The 18,859-nt window shown below is 46.3% G+C and overlaps 1 protein-coding gene across 1 annotated transcript in view; it reads left to right on the top strand.

Moving 5' to 3' along the window:
• Positions 1–860: 860 nt before the first annotated feature.
• Positions 861–18,859, top strand: part of BTC (betacellulin) — a gene marked incomplete at its 5' end in the record, with an annotated part of 33,862 nt that continues 15,863 nt past the window's right edge. The window contains 3 exons of the mRNA XM_080978973.1: positions 861–881; positions 6,953–7,238; positions 16,736–16,834. Coding sequence (XP_080835099.1) covers positions 861–881; positions 6,953–7,238; positions 16,736–16,834 — 406 coding nt within the window. The remainder of the gene's footprint in view (positions 882–6,952; positions 7,239–16,735; positions 16,835–18,859) is intronic.

Here is an 18,859-nt window from a genome sequence, read left to right on the forward strand (position 1 = left end):
AGATGTCTGCATCATGTGAGTTTAACAACGCAATTATTATGTTTAAAGAACACATTGTCTGCTGCAGCCATTTCCATGCGTAAATTCTCAGATTTAGTGGGGAAAGATATTGGGAGAAACCTTCCATTAGGGTCAGTGTACCTGATCAATCTCAGGGCTCTTCGGCACTGATCTCACAAATCCACATTGCTCTTTTGAATGATTGGTTCCTGCAACGAGGAAGGCATTACCAGCTTTGAAATTCCAGGCCAGGGGTCAGCAACCTTTTTCAGCTGTGGGCCGGTCCACCGTCCCTTAGACCATTTTGGGGGGGAAAATGAACGAATTCCTATGCCCCAGAAATAACCCAGAGATGAATTTTAAATAAAAGGACACATTCTACTCATGTAAAAACATGCAGATTCCTGGACTGTCTGCGGGCTGGATTTAGAAGGCGATTGGGCCGCATCCGGCCCATGGGCCTTAGGTTGCCTACCCCTGTTCCAGGCTATGCCCGCTGTTAAGTTGTGGGTGAACGTATCAGACGACACAGCGATTCTTCAAACTGCTCTTGTTTATTCACAGGCCAGAACAGAACTGAACTGAAGGGTTCAGCCAGCCTGCTTATATAGAGCTCCACTACAACGCAACTGTAACCACTTTCTGTAACTATCCAATCACTGAACATCACTTTCAATCCCTTATTTGCATATGTGGACCTGAGTGAAAACTATCTACAGTATCCCCCTGCTGGCCCAGGGTGAGAACTTCAGTACATAACACCCGCAACATATTTAGATGGGAGATATGCCAGAATATCTGTAAATTGTTATTCATGTACAGCATCTGTAGCCAGAGAGAAGTGGGAAACACAGTGCGACATGATTGTGGGCACAGATGAGGTAGGCGCTGAATTTTGGGAAACCTGATGTAACCCCAAAACCGTGGCATGCCAAACTCGTATCGCATGGCACGAGGCAATGTGATCCTTTTAGGAAAACTTTCTGCACTACGGTCAGGTGAAAAACAGGTTTGGGCTCCAGGAGAACCAAGGTGTCAACAGGATAGTGGAAATGCCATGTGGTTCATACCACAAAAATGCAGGAAAATGCAAGTTGCAAGGTGGTTTTTGAGATGGTGCGGATAAGCAGTCATTCACTGCTCTTCACTCATCCTTCCCCACTGGTGTCAATGCCCCAAATTAACAAGGGTTGTCCATAGAGGGTGCTTTCAGATTGTGACTATTTTCAAGTGGCATTCAATCACATACCAACAAAATGAGGGTGTGCAATTATAGATGATTGTAGTATTGTGTGACAAACCCACTTCCTCCAGAGTCTGGATTTCGTACACCATGGGAAGCGCAGAGGAAAGTGTGGAGATAACACTTGCTTTGATGCAACAACATCTAACCTCCCTGCAAACAAATGCTCAGTTGATGGCCAACGTAGTCTAATCTCCTTGCCAACAAATCAGGATGGAAATGCAATAAACAGGTCATCTGGAAGCTCCTAGAAATGCTTGCTAGGAGCTGGAAAAAAACAGAACAGTGCAAAACATCTTACTTCTGAATAAACAAACATAGGATGTGACTTGATAAACTGCACTAACCACTGATGGTTCATTGAGATAATGGTTCATTACGATAATTTTCAGTTCTTTTAAATGTCTGGAATGTAAGTTACACCTACCCAAGTGTGTGAGGGCCACAAGGAGGCAAAAAGAGGCAATTAGAGAAACAGAATGAGTTTTCAAGCTGACAAGAAGCTGGCAGGAAATAGCTTGAGGTTGTTGCAAGGGTTTGTTGTTTTTTGGGGGGAGACTGAGGCTGTCTACTCACTGTTAGAATTCCTGCTCCGTGATTGCAGTCATGGGATTGTTGTCTTTCACATGACAGTATATATTTTGACTCCACAGAGTGGGAAGCGACAGAGACAGGGTGTTTGTGTTACTGTGTTCCATGAAATGGGACTATTGTCCTGTGTTCTTTTTCTCTTTGCTTTCTGATGCTAGAGAGAGAGGAAGCCATGTTGCAGTGCTCTGTGTGTGTTTATATGTAAATAAAGTAGATTAGCCAAAATGCTGAGTTGCTGAGGTCTGTCACGCAAAATGCACAGACTCTGCGGATCCCTAAGTGTGCCGGTGTCGGTTGGCATCGGTCGCTGTGATGTTCGGGCTGAAGAAAGCTTATGAAGCTCCCCAAATGATTGACCAGGAGGGAGAGAACATGCCAGTCGGGCATGTGTCTCTGCCAGGGTCCTACTCGAGTGTAGGTTGAACTCCTGATACTCACCCTATACCTTTAAAAGCACTCTGAAGCATGTTCTTTCCCTCAAAGAATTCTGGGAACTGTAATTTATTTAGTGTTGCTGGGAAATTGTAACTCTGTGAAGGGTAAACTACAGGGCCCAGAATTCTCTGGGAAATAATAATGCGTTTCAAATGTGCTTTACAGCTGTAGCGTGCACATTGCCGAGGCCGCTTTCAAACTAGCACAACCTGTTTGCCACCTGCTTTACCTATATACTTATAAATAAATAGCTGTTGCTGAAAAGAAAACCCGAATGAATCACCACCAATACATTTCTCCCCTCCAAGAAACTGACGCTCTAAACCTGCCCCGGAAATTCAGGGAAATGGGAAACCTAAAACAGGGCAATGGCCTTGGTCTGCTCCCAAGGGGTTATTTGGGAACGTATTTCCAGTTTCCAACTCATCGCACTTTTGCATAGTGCAGTTAATTATGAAAAAAAAACTGGTTCGAAGGATGAATAATGCAGTTGGCTGATAAGCACTTAATTCTAAATCCTCAAGGGCATTCTGGATGCTGTTTTTAAAAATGCCAGTTTGCAGCGCCTAGTTCGTGCCAGCGGTGTGGTCCTGCCTCTCATAATTATTAGTACAGATTTTGCCTCGCATCCACGGGATGTAATAATTCTGACAGCTGTGGCACATTTTTTCGGGTAGTGTGTTTTCACAGAGTCAGCTGCACTTACTTTATGGTGCCACACCTCATGACGTGATTGCAAGTGTAGTGGAAAACGGCAGTAGGCGTGTGGGGTGGGGCTTTCTCACACTTCAAGTTCTTAATGGTGCTGCTTCAAGCACCCAAACGTTACACACACCCCATTCACAACAAAGCTGAAGTTCAGAAAAGCAGGAATCTTCTGGCTATCCGAATTAATGAAAAGTGGCGAGGCGGGGGAACTCCTTTCAATGAAATAGCTGTAATTCTCACACCTGAACCACCCCCTTGCACTTTTTGGGGAAGAAAATAATTACCGTATTTTTCGCTCTACAAGACGCACCAGACCACAAGACGCTCCTAGTTTTTGGAGGAGGAAAACAAGAAAAAAAATATTCTGAATCTCAGAAGCCAGAACAGCAAGAGGGCTCACTAAGCGGTGAAAACAGCAATCCCTCTTGCTGTTCTGGCTTCTGGGATAGCTGCGCAGCCTGCATTCGCTCCATAAGATGCGCACATATTTCCCCTTACTTTTTAGGAGGGAAAAAGTGAGTCTTGTAGAGCAAAAAATACGGTAATTGGGCAAGGCTTTCCTGTGAAATAGCATTTTTGCTTTTTTTAAAAAGTCTCCCTCTTTCCTTCCGTATCACTTTTTTGGGACGCAGGTGGCACTGTGGTGTAAACCACTGAGCCTTCGGCTTCCCAATCGGAAGGTCGGCGGTTCAAATCCCCACGACGGGGTGAGCTCCCGTTGCTCGGTCCCTGCTCCTGCCAACCTAGCAGTTCGAAAGCACGTCAAAGTGCAAGTAGATTAATAGGTACCACTCTAGGCGGGAAGGTAAATGGCGTTTCCGTGCGCTGCTCTGGTTTCACCAGAAGCTGCTCAGTCATCCTGGCCACATGACCCGAAAAAACTGCAGAGAAACGCCGGCTCCCTCGGCCTGGACTTAACTGTCCCCCTCCCTGTGAGATAGCATTTTTGCTTTTTAAAAAAAGTCTCCCTCTTTCCTTCCCTATAGCTTTAGTCTGATCACATGAAGTGCTAGAGGGCATGGAGATAAGTAACTATACAACCTTTAGAAGACATCTGAAGGCAGCCCTGTATAGGGGAGTTTTATACAGTGGTGCCTCGCAAGACGAAATTAATCCGTTCTGCGAGTCTCTTCGTCTTGCGGTTTTTTCGTCTTGCGAAGCACGGCTATTAGCGGCTTAGCGGCTATTAATGGCTTAGCGGCTATTAACGGCTTAGCGGCTTTAAGAAAAAGGAAACAAACTCGCAAGAACTCGCAAGACGTTTCGTCTTGCGAAGCAAGCCCATAGGGAAATTCGTCTTGCGGAACGACTCAAAAAACGGAAAACCCTTTCGTCTAGCGAGTTTTTCGTCTTGCGAGGCATTCGTCTTGCGGGGCACCACTGTAATGTTTAATGTTTTATTATGTTTTTATACAGTATATGTTGGAAGCTGCCCAGAGTGGCTGGGGCAACCCAGGCAGATGGGCAGGGTATAAATAAGGAATGTTGTAAGGTATGTATAATGGTATGGGGTTGCTCGTGCGTAAGTTGCCGCCTCTCCTGGCTATGTTGCCTTGTTAAACCTTTCTGTCTGGACAGCCCTTCAATTCGTGGCTGCCTCAGTCGCTAGCAGAATCCGTCAGTGGGCGTTTCTTAAACCTTTTCCAACATAAAAGTTGTTTGACACCCAGTCTCCTCCTACTTTCTCTGCGCGGAAGTCTTCTGCGCAGGGAGGGCGTGGGTAGCGGAGGACCCGTGCTCTCCCCGCTGGTGTCCGGTGAAGAGTCTGGGAGCCCTCTCTCCGATTCCCCCATCTGCCCCTCCTTATTCCTGGTGTTGCACTGAATTGCTTCCCCATCTGCTGAGCTGCCTCTCTCCCTGCTGGGCCCTTCTCCAGCATCATTGGAGAGCCTTCCCTCCACCTCTAGCTCCGATGTCAGTTCCCTGACAGTATGCTTTTACACCCTTCTTGGATATTAATTGCTATGGATGGTAGCATCACCACCAATGAAGTAGATTCAGCCTAGCTTGTGTCTTGACACGAAGCAATTTGCAAAAAGTGACTATTGTTTTCACTGTAAACCTGGGTATTTTAAAGTGTGCCCTTGAAACTGTGTAATGTATGAAAAACGCATGAGAACTAATTTGTGTGTTTTCCAATGTATACGGTACAGTGGTACCTCGGGTTACATACGCTTCAGGTTACATACGCTTCAGGTTACAGACTCCGCTAACCCAGAAATAGTGCTTCAGGTTAAGAACTTTGCTTCAGGATGAGAACAGAAATCGTGTGGTGATGGCGCAGCAGCAGCAGCAGGAGGCCCCATTAGCTAAAGTGGTGCTTCAGGTTAAATACAGTTTCAGGTTAAGTACGGACCGCCGGAACAACTTAAGTACTTAACCCGAGGTACCACTGTATATCACACACGTTCACTATTTAGGGAACCAGGATTAGGCATGGCTCCCAACTGAGCAAAGTTTCATAGCAAACACAGGTTTTGCCACAAATTAATGCATGTGGAAAACGTCTTCTGGGGGTGGAGAAGCACATTTTAGGCACTGGAATGTCTTCACTCCAAAGGTTTGCTCAGAGTGCTTAACCTTTACAGGTACGAGGGATTAAAATATTTTCACTCATCCTATGCTTGCTGTAGTAACTGGATATTTCATTTCACAGTGGGAGAACAGGCCTGATGCTGAAAATCCTGTCCTGCTTCTTCAATATACACAATGGTGTAACTGCATTCTGGTTGCTTCTCTTGTTAGGAAATACTGATGGTTAAGAACAGGTTTTCACAGCCGAAAGAAATGCCAGAGCTTAATCTCTTCTTTCCTTCCAACTCACTTCTAAGGAAGCTGGCGTATTCTAGCAAGTAGTATCTGTGGTGCAGAGGCTTACAATACAATCCTGGGGGGGGTGCCAAATGTATTCCTACTGTATACCCGCTCCTCTCGATCGTTGGCAGTGAAAAAACAATGGAGCGAAAGTCAGGCTTCGCAGTTTGGCAAATTGTAATGGAATTGTTAGGGTTGCGGGTGGCGCTGTGGGTTAAACCACAGAGCCTGGGACTTGCCAATCAGAAGGTCGGCGGTTCAAATCCCCACGACGGGGTGAGCTCCCGTTGCTCGGTCCCTGCTCCTGCCAACCTAGCAGTTCGAAAGCACGTCAAAGTGCAAGGAGATAAATAGGTACCGCTCTGGCAGGAAGGGAAACGGCGTTTCCGTGAGCTGCTCTGGTTTGCCAGAAGCGGCTAAGTCATGCTGGCCACATGACCCAGAAACTGTACGCCGGCTCCCTCGGCCAATAAAGCGAGATGAGCGCCACAACCCCAGAGTCGACCACGACTGGACCTAATGGTCAGGGGTCCTTTTACCTTTAATATATATATATATATATCTCCAAAATATAAGATAAAAAAACAAATAAAATAAAACCTACATACAGCAACAGTGTTTTGTGTTGTGTAGGCTCCTATGTGTTATGTGCAAATGGCTTTAGATACCTATTAGGTCCGTAAATTACCATAAAGCATATATTCAACACAAAACACACACACACACATAGGCAACAACAAAAGCATTGAATATATATATCCAATGCAAAATTACAACAAATTTCAATGCAAATTACAACAAATTATATATATATATATATATATATATATATATATGCAACAACAAAAGCATTGAATATATATATTCAATGCATAATTACAACAAATGTCAATGCAAATTACAAATTACAAATTATATACCATATATAGGCAACAACAAAAGCATTGAATATATATATATTCAATGCAAAATTGCAACAAATTTCAGTGCAAATTACAACAAATTACAAATTATATATATATATAGGCAACAACAAAAGCATTGAATATATATATTCAATGCAAAATTACAACAATGCAAATTACAATACAATGCAAACTACAACAAATATATAAAAAAGCAACACCTCTGACAACCACCGGCAACTCTCTTTGCATCCAGCCTGCGCCCGGAACCCCCCTGGTTCCCCCAGGTGGGGCAGGACCCGCCCTGCCCTTCCTCTGCTCCACCCACTGCGCCTTCCCACCGCCCGCCCGCCCGCCAGCCAGCCGAGAAGGGAGGGACGCGGCTCCTCCCCCCGGCCAGGCGGAGGCAGCGCCCCGGGCATCTCGGGCGCCTCCTTCGGCGCTGGGCGCCCGGGCGCGCGGCGAGGTGCGGAGCTGTGCGCGCCCGGGACTGCGCTCTGCCATGGAGCCGGCGCCGCCGCCGCTGCTGCTGCTGCTGCTGGGTGAGGATGGGGGGCGCTGGGGGTCCGCGGTGGGGCTGGAGGGGGGTCTTTCCCAGCGTGGTCCCTCTCCTCTCTTCCCGGCCCTTTAAGAGCTTCGCGGCAGGCAGGTGTCCAACAGGTGCAGCCGCAGCGTCTCTGCCTGTGTTGCCAAACTGATAGCTGCACCTAGGAAGAAAAAGGGACAAGGGCATCTCCATTCCTTGCCTTCCTTTTCATGGAGGGGCCATAGAATTGTAGATGGGGCCATGAGGGCCATCTAGCCCAACCCTGTAATATTTTGCCCGAGGTGGCTCTCGAACCCAGGACCCTGAGATTAATAATAATAGTAATAATAATATTTTTTATTTATACCCCACCCTCCCCAGCCAAGGCCGGGCTCAGGGCGACTAACAAGCAATAATAAAAACGAGTTGAATGAATACAACTTAAGATTAAAATACAACATTAAAATATTAAAATGCAGCCTCGTCACAGGAGGAGAAAGGAAAAAGAAAAAAGGAAGAGGCTAGTCTATATAATATCAGTCTCCTTGTCTGGGAATCAGACCCTGGTCTGGTGTGTGACAGGCAGCGATACCACCAGTGTTTTATTTCTTTAAAAAAATGTTTAAGGGTACTCTCATTTTCCTACTCAGTTTGAAATAGTGCCCCTCAATGAGGCCAAACTTAGATTCACAAAAGGTTTAGGGGTAAGCGTCTCCCCCCCAGGAAAAAAACACTGCTTGCCACTAGCAGGAGTACCTTTTAGTCTTACCTCCCCACCTCCTTGCAAGGGGTTCCTGAGCCTCTATGGTACCTATCAGGCAGAAATTCAGCAGGTGCAGTTTCCCTTGATCCATTTCTGCTTGTGGTGTCAGCAGCAGCACTGAAGGGTTTGTGGGAAGGACCAGGGGGAAAAGCAGCGGTTGTGAAGTCTCTGGATGAAAGAGGTTAGTTGCATCAATCTGGAAAAGTGTGGTTGGCCGGAGTTTACATCTTCTTTCTTAATATATATGACCATTGCTTCACTTCTTCTTCTTAAAAATATACATATTCCAGGGCTCATTTTGTATGCTAAAAAGTCTGGCTGCTTGATCTTTGAGGCAAGCTGTGTTCACTTAATGACAAGGAGGAAAGCACTCTGTGTATGCTCAGATGCAGCTTTTAATTTAGTTCATTCTGGGACTCAGCCCTAATACTAAAAGCGCATTATAGTTCTGAACTTACTTAAAGCACAAATCAACCCCAAACGGCTTGTTTAAGGAGAGGGGGAATAAGCAGCCCTAGCAGGAGAGATTTGATTTTATATATTATTATTTTTTGATGTATCAAGCTATGCCAGGCCAGCAGGGTTTGCTGCCCGTGCTGTGGCCGTGTCCAGCAGGGTACCTACTGAACGGGGCCAGTCTTCTATATTTAGCTTGTGTGTTTATTTTAGGATGCCTTAGAATCAACGGTAGTTCAGGGAATTTAAAAACAGACTGAGCCCCGGAGTGCTGGTGTTGTATATCACATGCAGTTTTAAGTGGTTTTACAACCTTTCTCGCTTGAGAATGTTGCTGGATATATTATGTTTCTTTGCTGTGACGTGCAGGTGTACATTAACCTAGCTCTGTAATGTTAAACAAACTTATATCAAAACCCACCAGCATTAAATAACGCAGCAAATGATTCCAAAGTTAATTGTGTTCTTTGCAGACTCATGGAACAGTTGCTTCCTAGAAACTAGTGCGGTTTACAATCCACAGAGGCTTAGCTCTCTATTTCCCTAGCTTACCTGTTGGAGAAGACTTGCAACATAAGCAGAATAACATGGGTAGGCAAACTAAGGCCCGGGGGCCGGATCCAGCCCAGTCACCTTCTAAATCCGGCCCGCGGACGGTCCGGGAATCAGCGTGTTTTTACATAAAATGTGTCCTTTTATTTAAAATGCATCTCTGGGTTATTTGTGGGGCCTGTCTGGTGTTTTTACATAAGTAGAATGTGGACTTTTATTTAAAATGCATCTCTGGGTTATTTGTGGGGCATAGGAATTCGTTCATTTCCCTCCCAAAAAAATATATTCCAGCCCCCCACAAGGGACAGTGGACCGGCCCCCTGCTGAAAAAGTTTGCTGACCCCTGCAGAATAATCTTCAAGAACAACCATTCAGAGAGAAGAATATTATTCACTTCTGGATTTTGACAGTGAAGAGGGGTGAAAGGTGTGGAAAAAAACCATAACCCAAGTCCCAGAGAAGAAAGGGTGACATAAACTGGAAACATAAATAGGATGGGGTCTAGTGTCCAGTTACACCGGTCATTCTCACACACGCCCCAAGGACAATAGTACAGGGAATTTTGCTGAACTGGTGTCAATGTGAGCTGTGCCTCACACTCCATAACGTACAGCCTTCACGATGTCGCTGGTGTCAAAAGAACCACTGAGCTTCTGAGAACATAGTTTTACCCCGCCAAAGGCTGGCTCATCATGTGCCTTGGATTGGATTGGGAGACGCGCTCAGGGCAAAACTATATCCCATGTAGCAGCCGTGCTTCCAAGAAAGAGTCATTGGATAAGTCTGCCTTTTCATTTCATTTTCATTTCACTTTTGATTTGTATACAGTGGTACCTCTGGTTATGCACGCTTCGGGTTACGAGCTCCGCTAACCGGGAAGTAACTGCTCCGGGTTGCAAACTTTGCCCCAGGATGCGAACAGAAATCGCGCACCAGAGGCAGACCCCATTAGCGAAAGTGCACCTCAGGATTAGAACGGTTTCAGCTTAAGAACGGACCTCCGGAACGAATTAAGTTGATAACCAGAGGTACCACTGTACCGTCTTTCTATTTTACAGGTGAAACTTGAAAAATTAGAATATTGTGGAAAAGTTCATTTATTTCAGTAATTCAACTTAAAAGGTGAAACTAATACATGAATGAGATAGACTCATGACATGCAAAGTGAGATATGTCAAACCTTTATTTGTTATAATTGTGATGATTATGGCTTTGCATGTCATGAGTCTATCTCATATATTAGTTTCACCTTTTAAGTTGAATTACTGAAATAAATGACCTTTTCCACAATATTCTAATTTTTCAAGTTTCACCTGTACAATACCCAAGGCGGTTTGCAAGCTGAAGAATCAAAGAATGTACACCTTTTAATAATCTAATCCAATACAAAAATGTGATAATAAAGAATAACTTTAAAATAAGCAACTTATATTAAATAAGTAATATTCAACAATCCATTAGAACAGTAAAGGTAAAGGGGCCCCTCACCATTAGGTCCAGTCGTGACCGACTCTGGGGTTGCGGTGCTCATCTCGCTTTTTTGGCTGAGGGAGCTGGCGTACAGCTTCCGGGTCATGTGGCCAGCATGACTAAGCCGCTTCTGGCGAACCAGAGCAGCGCACGGAAATGCCGTTTACCTTCCCGCCGGAGCGGTACCTATTTATCTACTTGCACTTTGACGTGCTTTCGAACTGCTAGGTTGGCAGGAGCAGGGACCGAGCAACGGGAGCTCACCCCGTCGCGGGGATTCAAACCGCCGACCTTCTGATCGGCAAGTCCTAGGCTCTGTGGTTTAACCCACAGCGCCACCCGCGTCCCTTAAAGAAGATAAACAGGTCATAAAACCAAATTTAGACTTGAAATGTGGTTTGCACACTTGAGAGTAGCAAAGCGTCAAATACAGTAGGCATGTCCAAAGTCTGTTTCAGGGGCCTAATCCGGCCAGGGGTGATTTAATCCAGTTCCCATGGCAGTATATGTCCTGGGGTAAAATCCTAAAAAAAGCTTAGCAACTTCAATCCAAAAAAAAAGCTCAGAAACTTTGGCGGGCTCTCAGGCATGTTCAATTCATCAAATCTGGCCCTCTTTGAAAAAAAGTTTGGGCACCCCTGAATAGGTATCAGCATGGCTGCTAATATCAGTGCAAATAAATTTGTTTAACCTGCCTTTTAATTAATTAAATAACTGCCCACATCGTTAAAAAAAAAACACCTTCAAAAGAGATGCCTTTTTTCAGATTTGGAAGGAAGCGTAAGACTACTGCTGACAATAAATTAATGCTAAAAAAGGGGGTTGTTCTTCTTTCAGAGGAACTTAAGAGTACCAAAACAGCTCCGTCGCTGGGCCATACTAAACAAGCAGCTAAAGCTCTTCCGGATTAATCTATCAATGAAGAGCCATGCTGGAACAAGACAGTAGCCCATCCAGTTCCCATCAGATGCCTATGGGAAATCTGTGGGCAGGAGCAGAAAGCAGTGGCATGTATCCCACCTGATCACTACAGTGGCACTCTCCCTACTTGTGAATTTTTCGGCAACTGGTATTCAGAGACACCTTGCTTCCAACAGGGAAGGGAGAACACTGCCATAGCCTGTTGGAAGTTTGCATTCCTACCATTTCTACCTCGGAGCACTTGCAATCTAGAGGCTATTCATCAGAAGCAGGGAAGAACCTGTAGAAAGGAAAGCACACTTTATTGAGGCAGGCGCACACTGGCGGCATCCCGCAGGGAAAGTGAGCAGAGCAGAGCAGAAAGGTATGTTTCGGTGCTAAGCTTAGAGTGCTAGTATCAGAACATTCCAGGAATTCTTCCGCCTCCAAAAAAATGTGATTCAGGTTCATCATTCAAAGTACAGTAAATGGCACAGAACTGGAAGATGTTCCAACTTTTAAATATGCCACCAATGTAATAATTAAGTTAAAATGGTTTGCAGGATCTCTCAGTTGGTCATTCTTGATCAGTTAAACAAGAGCTCCAGCAAAGAAAATAAATAGCAGAGTGTGCTATGGTGCTTGCAATTTATTTTTCTAAATCGCCCTTAGATATATAACCCTTTTTTCTCTCAGGCGTGCGTTATGGCTTTTTCGGTATTAATCCCTTTCCCTCCAGCTGTCAAAACCCAGAACTGAATGCTCTTCTTCTTCCTCTCTGATTCGGAGTATTTTTTTTTTTATATAAAAAAATTTCTTTTATTTCAAATTCCCTCCAACATGGAAAACTGGCCCATGTCAACTACAAATCAAAATGCTATCTAATGCATGTCATAAATGGAAAAAAAACTAAGCAAAAATTGCATTGCATTTTAAAAAGTGAAATTACAAACTCAATTAACACTTGAGTTGGCTTACAGAACTATTAGGTCTCTAAATTTTCCTAATGGCGCAATCGCATTTCCATTTTGAACGCTGATGTTCTCATGAGCGACTACTGTATATCTGTAGGTACACCAGCCTCATCGCAGGAAAACCTAACAATAGGTTTTTTAAAGCCTTTCTGTCCTGCAAATATTGTCAGTTTGCATGATGTTTCTCTCCAAGTATCAAATAAGGTAAATTTCTGCTCAGTGCTCATTCCTGTCTCTCAGTTCCTATGAATCAGATGTAGGTTCAGGGACTAATGGTACACTGTCTCAAACAGGAGGTCCTTTGGGTTCCTTTTTCCAGATAAACAAGATGGGATAGCCTTTGCAAACTGTCTTACCAGTTCAATAGGATTGACTCCCATATATTGATGGGTGGATATTGCAAAATTCTTTCTCAGGATCACTATGATCTTTGCATCAAACAAGTAAATTTACTGAATATAAAGAGATGAGCAGGAAGGTAAACGGCGTTTCTGTGCACTGCTCTGGTTCGCCAGAAGCGGCTTAGTCATGCTGGCCACATGACCCGGAAGCTGCCTGCGGACAAACGCCGGCTCCCTCGGCCAGTAAAGCGAGATGAGCTCCGCAACCCCAGAGTCAGTCACGACTGGACCTAATGGTCAGGGGTCCCTTTACCTGTACTGTATTTGAAGCTTTGCTACTCTCAGGTGTGCAAACCACATTTCAAGTCTAAATTTGGTTTTACGACCTGTTTATCTTCTTTAAAAAGCTGTCAGGTAATTTTTTTGCCAGGAGGAATGTCTGTGTCTGTGTGTGTCTATGTGTGTGTGTGTGTGTGTGTGTGCATGCATGCCTGTTGGGTACTTTTTAAATCAAATAAACCATCTGTATTTCATTCTTGATATAATCTAATTTCACAGACTTCTGGGTCTCTGAGCAAATGGATTGAATCGTGGCTGCGATCCTGCACCCAGAAATAAATCCCATTGAAGTCCATTGAAACAGGCCCCGGTGAAGGCCTCCCAGTCTGAGCTGGGAGGATGAAGTGTTTCCTTGAAGGCTTGAAAGTGCAAAGAGCCTTCCCCGCTTTTGTGTTCACCAACAATTGCTTTATTATTCTGGCTGCTGGTTAGCCATCAAATCCATCCATTCTCATGCTGCTCCACAGCCAAGTTTTCTATCGGTAGATTCCATCTCAGGTTGAGCTTACCTGGTGTGTCAGAGAGCCCGGGATTAGATCATATCAGAAAGCTACCGTATTTTTCGCACGATAGGACGCACCGGACAATAGGACGCACCTTGTTTTAGAGGGGGGAGAACAAGGGGGAAAAAATCTCCCCCTCTCTGCCCAGCGCCCCTTCAGCGAAGCGGCAGGAGGCGCTGCGCAGAGAGGGGGAGAATTTCCCCCCTCTTGTTTTCCCCCTCTAAAACAAGGCGGCTACCTCGGAAGCCTGGAGAGCGAGAGGGGTCGGTGCGCACCGACCCCGCTCGCTCTCCAGGCTTCAGGTTCCTTTCGACCTGCTCTTTGGAGCTGGCGGGGGGAAGCCCACCACCAGCCCCAAAGAGCAGGTGGGGAGCAGCGGAAAGGCGTGCAGCGAAGAGGCTGCTGCCATAGCCGTGCGTCACCTCTCCAGCTGGGAGAGGGTCGTGGGGGGCTTCTTTAGCCCCACGCGCGCTCTCCCGGCTGGAGTGGTGGCGTGCGGCTAAAGAAGCTCCTGCCATAGCCGCGCGTCACCTCTCAAGCTGGGAGAGGGTTGCGGGGGGCTTCTTTAGCCCCGCGCGCGCTCTCCCGGCTGGAGTGGTGGCGCGCAGCTAAAGAGGCTCCTGCCATAGCCGCGCGTCACCTCTCCAGCCGGGAGAGGGTCGCGGGGCTATGACTTCTTCGCTCCATAGGACGCACACACATTTCCCCTTCATTTTTGAAGGGGAAAAAGTGCGTCCTATAGAGCGAAAAATACAGTAAACTGAAGTGGTGATAGCTCAGTCAGTAGAGCATGAGACTCATGATCTCGGGGGTCATGGGTTCAAGCCTAAGGTTGGGCAAAAAGATTCCTGCATTGCAGGGGGTTGGACTAGATGACCCGTGTGGCCCCTTCCAACTCTACCGTTCTGTGATTCTGAGATAAGTCGTCATCAGTTTTCTCCTCTGTTGGGGGAGTGCATTTGGGCTGCTCTCCTGTTCTTCCATAGCCCTGGAGCTTTGGTTGATTTAAAAACCTTGGCCTCAGTTTGTTCTCGTTGGTTGCTGGTGGAAAAGTAGTGAATTAAAGGGGGAGAAATTGAAAGATGGGAAACGGGTATTATGATGGGATTAGAGTAAAGACTGTCCATTGGAATTGGTGGCTGGAGGCTGTCTTACTGTCACATAGCTTTTCCTGGGTCCAATGGATTCTACGGTCAAACCTCGGTTGTCGAACATACAGTGGTACCTCGGGTTACAGACGCTTCAGGTTACAGACTCCGCTAACCCAGAAATAGTAGTTATTGTTTAGTCGTTTAGTCGTGTCCGACTCTTCGTGACCCCATGGACCAGAGCACGCCAGGCACTCCTGTCTTCCACTGCCTGCCCAGTTTGGTCAAACTTGTGCTGGTAGCTTCGAGAATGCTGTCCCACCATCTCATCCTCTGTCGTCCCCTTCTCCTTGTGCCCTCCATCTTTCCCAACATCAGGGTCTTTTCCAGGGAGTCTTCTCTTCTCATGAGGCGGCCAAAGTATTGGAGCCTCAGCTTCAGGATCTGTCCTTCCAGTGAGCACTCAGGGCTGATTTCCTTCAGAATGGAGAGGTTTGATCTTCTTGCAGTCCATGGGACTCTCAAGAGTCTCCTCCAGCACCATAATTCAAAAGCATCCATTCTTCGGTAATCAGCCTTCTTTATGGTCCAGCTCTCACTTCCATACATCACTACTGGGAAAACCATAGCTTTAACTATACGGACTTTTGTTGGCAAGGTGATGTCTCTGCTTTTTAAGATGCTGTATAGTACCTCGGGTTAAAAACTTTGCTTCAGGATGAGAACAGAAATCGCGCCACCGCAGTGCGGTGGCAGTGGGAGCCCCATTAGCTAAAGTGGTGCTTCAGGTTAAGAACAGTTTCAGGTTAAGAACGGATCTCCAGAATGAATTATGTTCTTTTCCCGAGATTCCACTGTAATCTGTTCCGGAAGACCGTTGACTTCCGAAACCAAAAACTGAAAGTGGAAGCCTCAATGCAATAGGGAAACTCAAAACAGAAACCATGTTGAACGTTTGCCTTCTGAAAATTGTTCGAAAACCAGACCAGATACTTCCAGGTTTTAAGTGCTCGGGAGCCAAAACGTACGATAACGGAGTCATTCGGGAACCGAGGTTTGACTGTAGCAACTACTGTGGTACCTCGGGTTACAGGCGCTTCAGGTTACAGACTCCGCTAATCCAGAAATAGTACCTTGGGTTAAGAATTTTGCTTCAGGATGAGAACAGAAACTGTATGGCGGCGGCGCGGTGGCAACGGGAGGCCCCATTAGCTAAAGTGGTACCTCAGGTTAAGAACAGTTTCAGGTTAAGAATGGACCTCCAGAACGAATTAAGTTCTTAACCCGAAGTACCACTGTACAGCCTGGGCTGCAAATTCTTCATTTCTGAGCTAGGTGATGAAGTGGATTGTGGTGGAACAACTGTAGATGTTCCCAGACGGGACTGATAACCTGAATCCATGCTTGCTTGGGTTTGGAGATTGAATTAGCCTTGGCCGCCCTGATGGATTTTCTTAATAAAGAGAAGGACAAGGGTTGTATGGCCCTGATATTTCTGGTCTATCTCTTGGTTTCCTTCTGGGCAGACTCTGCAGGATGAATATTGATGGCTTGGTTCCTACATGCAGGGTTGTTACTGGAGAGTAGCGCTAGAGAGTGCTCTTCAGTCTCCTGTGTTTACACTATGGGATGTCTAACACGGGTGGCTCTGTGGTCTAAACCACTGACCCTCTTGGGCTTGCCGATCAGAAGGTTGGCGGTTTGAATCCCCGCCACGGGGTGAGCTCCCGTTGCTCTATCCCAGCTCCTGCCAACTTAGCAGTTTGAAAGCACACCAATGCAAGTAGATAAATAGGTACCACTGTGGTGGGAAGGTAAATGCTGTTTCCGTGTCCTCTGGTTTCCGTCACTGTGTCCCGTTGCGCCAGAAGCGGTTTAGTCATGCTGGCCACATGTCCTGGAAAACTGTCTGCGGACAAACGCTGGCTCCCTTGGCCTGAAAGCGAGATGAGCGCCGCAACCCCATAGTCACCTTTGACTGGACTTAACCATCCAGGGGTCCTTTACTTTTACTATTTGACTCCAATGCATGGTGGTGCCTGGCAAAACAAACATCATGGGTGTAAAGAGGTCCTTGAAATATATGTGTGTAATGTTTTTGCTTTCTCTCACCCACCCCCTCTGAAGGCTTTGCCATTTTCGACTGTGTGACTGGCGATGGCAATGGAACCGCTGAACAGGAAACAAAGAGGCTGTCGTGTGGCTACCCAAATGGAAATTGCACAGGTAACAATATGGATTATATGTGATGGTGCTATTCTAAACCCAGATCTACAGTACATTGGATGGTTAGCCACTCCCAGTCAATTGTCTCCTCCCACTCTCCTCAGCTATTTTATTTGTTGTTGTTGTTGTTTAGTCATTTAGTCGTGTCCGACTCTTCGTGACCCCATGGACCAGAGCACGCCAGGCATGCTCCCACAGTTTAGTTAAACTCATGCTGGTAGCTTCGAGAACACTGTCCAACTATCTCGTCCTCTGTCATCCCCTTCTCCTTGTGCCCTCCATCTTTCCCAGCATCAGGGTCTTTTCCAGGGAGTCTTGTCTTCTCATGAGGTGGCCAAAGTATTGGAGCCTCAGCTTCAGGATCTGTCCTTCCAGTGAGCACTCAGGGCTGATTTCCTTCAGAATGGATAGGTTTGATCTTCTTGCAGTCCATGAGACTCTCAAGAGTCTCCTCCAGCACTATAATTCAAAAGCATCCATTCTTCGGCGATCAGCCTTCTTTATGGTCCAGCTCTCACTTCCGTACATCACTGTAATGGGTTTAGGGGTTGCTCGTGCGTAAGTTGTCGCCACTCCTGGCTAGGTTACCTGGTTGAACCCTTTCTGACTGAACAGCCTCTAGCATCGTGACTGTCTCAGTCGCTGGCAGAATCCGTCAGCGGGCGTTTCTTGAACTTCTTCCAGCAAAGAAGTTCTTTGACGTCTAGTCTCCGCCTAGTCTCCCTGCGCGGAAGCCTTCTGCGCAGGGAGGGTGTGGGCAGCGGAGGACCCGTACTCTCTCCGCTGGTCTCCGGCGAGGAGTCTTGGAGCCTCCTCTCCGATTCCCCCATCTGCCCCCCTTCTCCACTGGTGTTATGCTGATTTCCTTCCCCAGCAAATGGGCTGCCCCTCTCCCTACTGGGACCCTCTCCGGCATCCCTCTGGAGTCTTCCCTCCGCCTCTAGCTCCGATGGCAGTTCCCTGACAATCACTACTGGGAAAACCATTTTATTTACTTATTACATGTAAATACCACTATTATCTTCAAAGAAGTTCAAGGTTGCCTGCATGGGTCTCCTCCTCTCCATTTCATCCTTACACAACCCTTTGAGGTAGTTTAGGCTAACAGATGGCAACTGGCCCAAGCTCAGCCAGTGATCTTCATGGCTGAGTCGGGATTGGAACCATCGTTTCCAAGGCCATAGTCTGACACTCTTGCCATCATGCCACCCTGGCTATATCTGTGTAAAGGGTTTAAAAAGGAGAGGGGTGTGTGGAGAGCAAGGAATGAGTATACAGTGGTACCTCGGGTTACATACGCTTCAGGTTACATACGCTTCAGGTTACAGACTCCGCTAACCCAGAAATAGTGCTTCAGGTTAAGAACTTTGCTTCAGGATGAGAACAGAAATCGTATTCTGGCGGCGCGGCGGCAACAGGAGGCCCCATTAGCTAAAGCGGTGCTTCAGGTTAAGAACAGTTTCAGGTTAAGTACGGACCTCCAGAATGAATTAAGTAATTAACCCGAGGTACCACTGTATTAAGGGCAGGGAGTTAAAAGTATAAATCATGGGTAGGCAAACTAAGGCCCGGGGGCCAGATCCGGCCCAATCGCCTTCTAAATCCGGCCTGCGGACGGTCCGGGAATCAGCGTGTTTTTACATGAGTAGAATGTGTCCTTTTATTTAAAATGCATCTTTCAATTATTTGTGGGGCCTGCCTTGTGTTTTTACATGAGTAGAATGTGTCCTTTTGTTTAAAATGCATCTCTGGGTTATTTGTGGGGCATACGAATTCATTCATTTTCCCCCTTCAAAATATAGTCCAGCCCCCCCCCCCAAGGTCTGAGGGACAGTGGACCGGCCCCCTGCTGAAAAGGTTTGCTGACCCCTGGTATAAATAATAACTACCGTATTTTTTGCTCTATAAGACTCACTTTTTCCCTCCTAAAATGTAAGGGGAAATGTGTGTGCGTCTTATGGAGCGAATGCAGGCTGCACAGCTATCCCAGAAGCCAGAACAGCAAGAGGGATTGCTGCTTTCACT

This window comes from Podarcis pityusensis (assembly GCF_964106645.2).
Source record: "Podarcis pityusensis genome assembly, chromosome: 13".
Lineage (NCBI taxonomy): Eukaryota > Metazoa > Chordata > Lepidosauria > Squamata > Lacertidae > Podarcis > Podarcis pityusensis.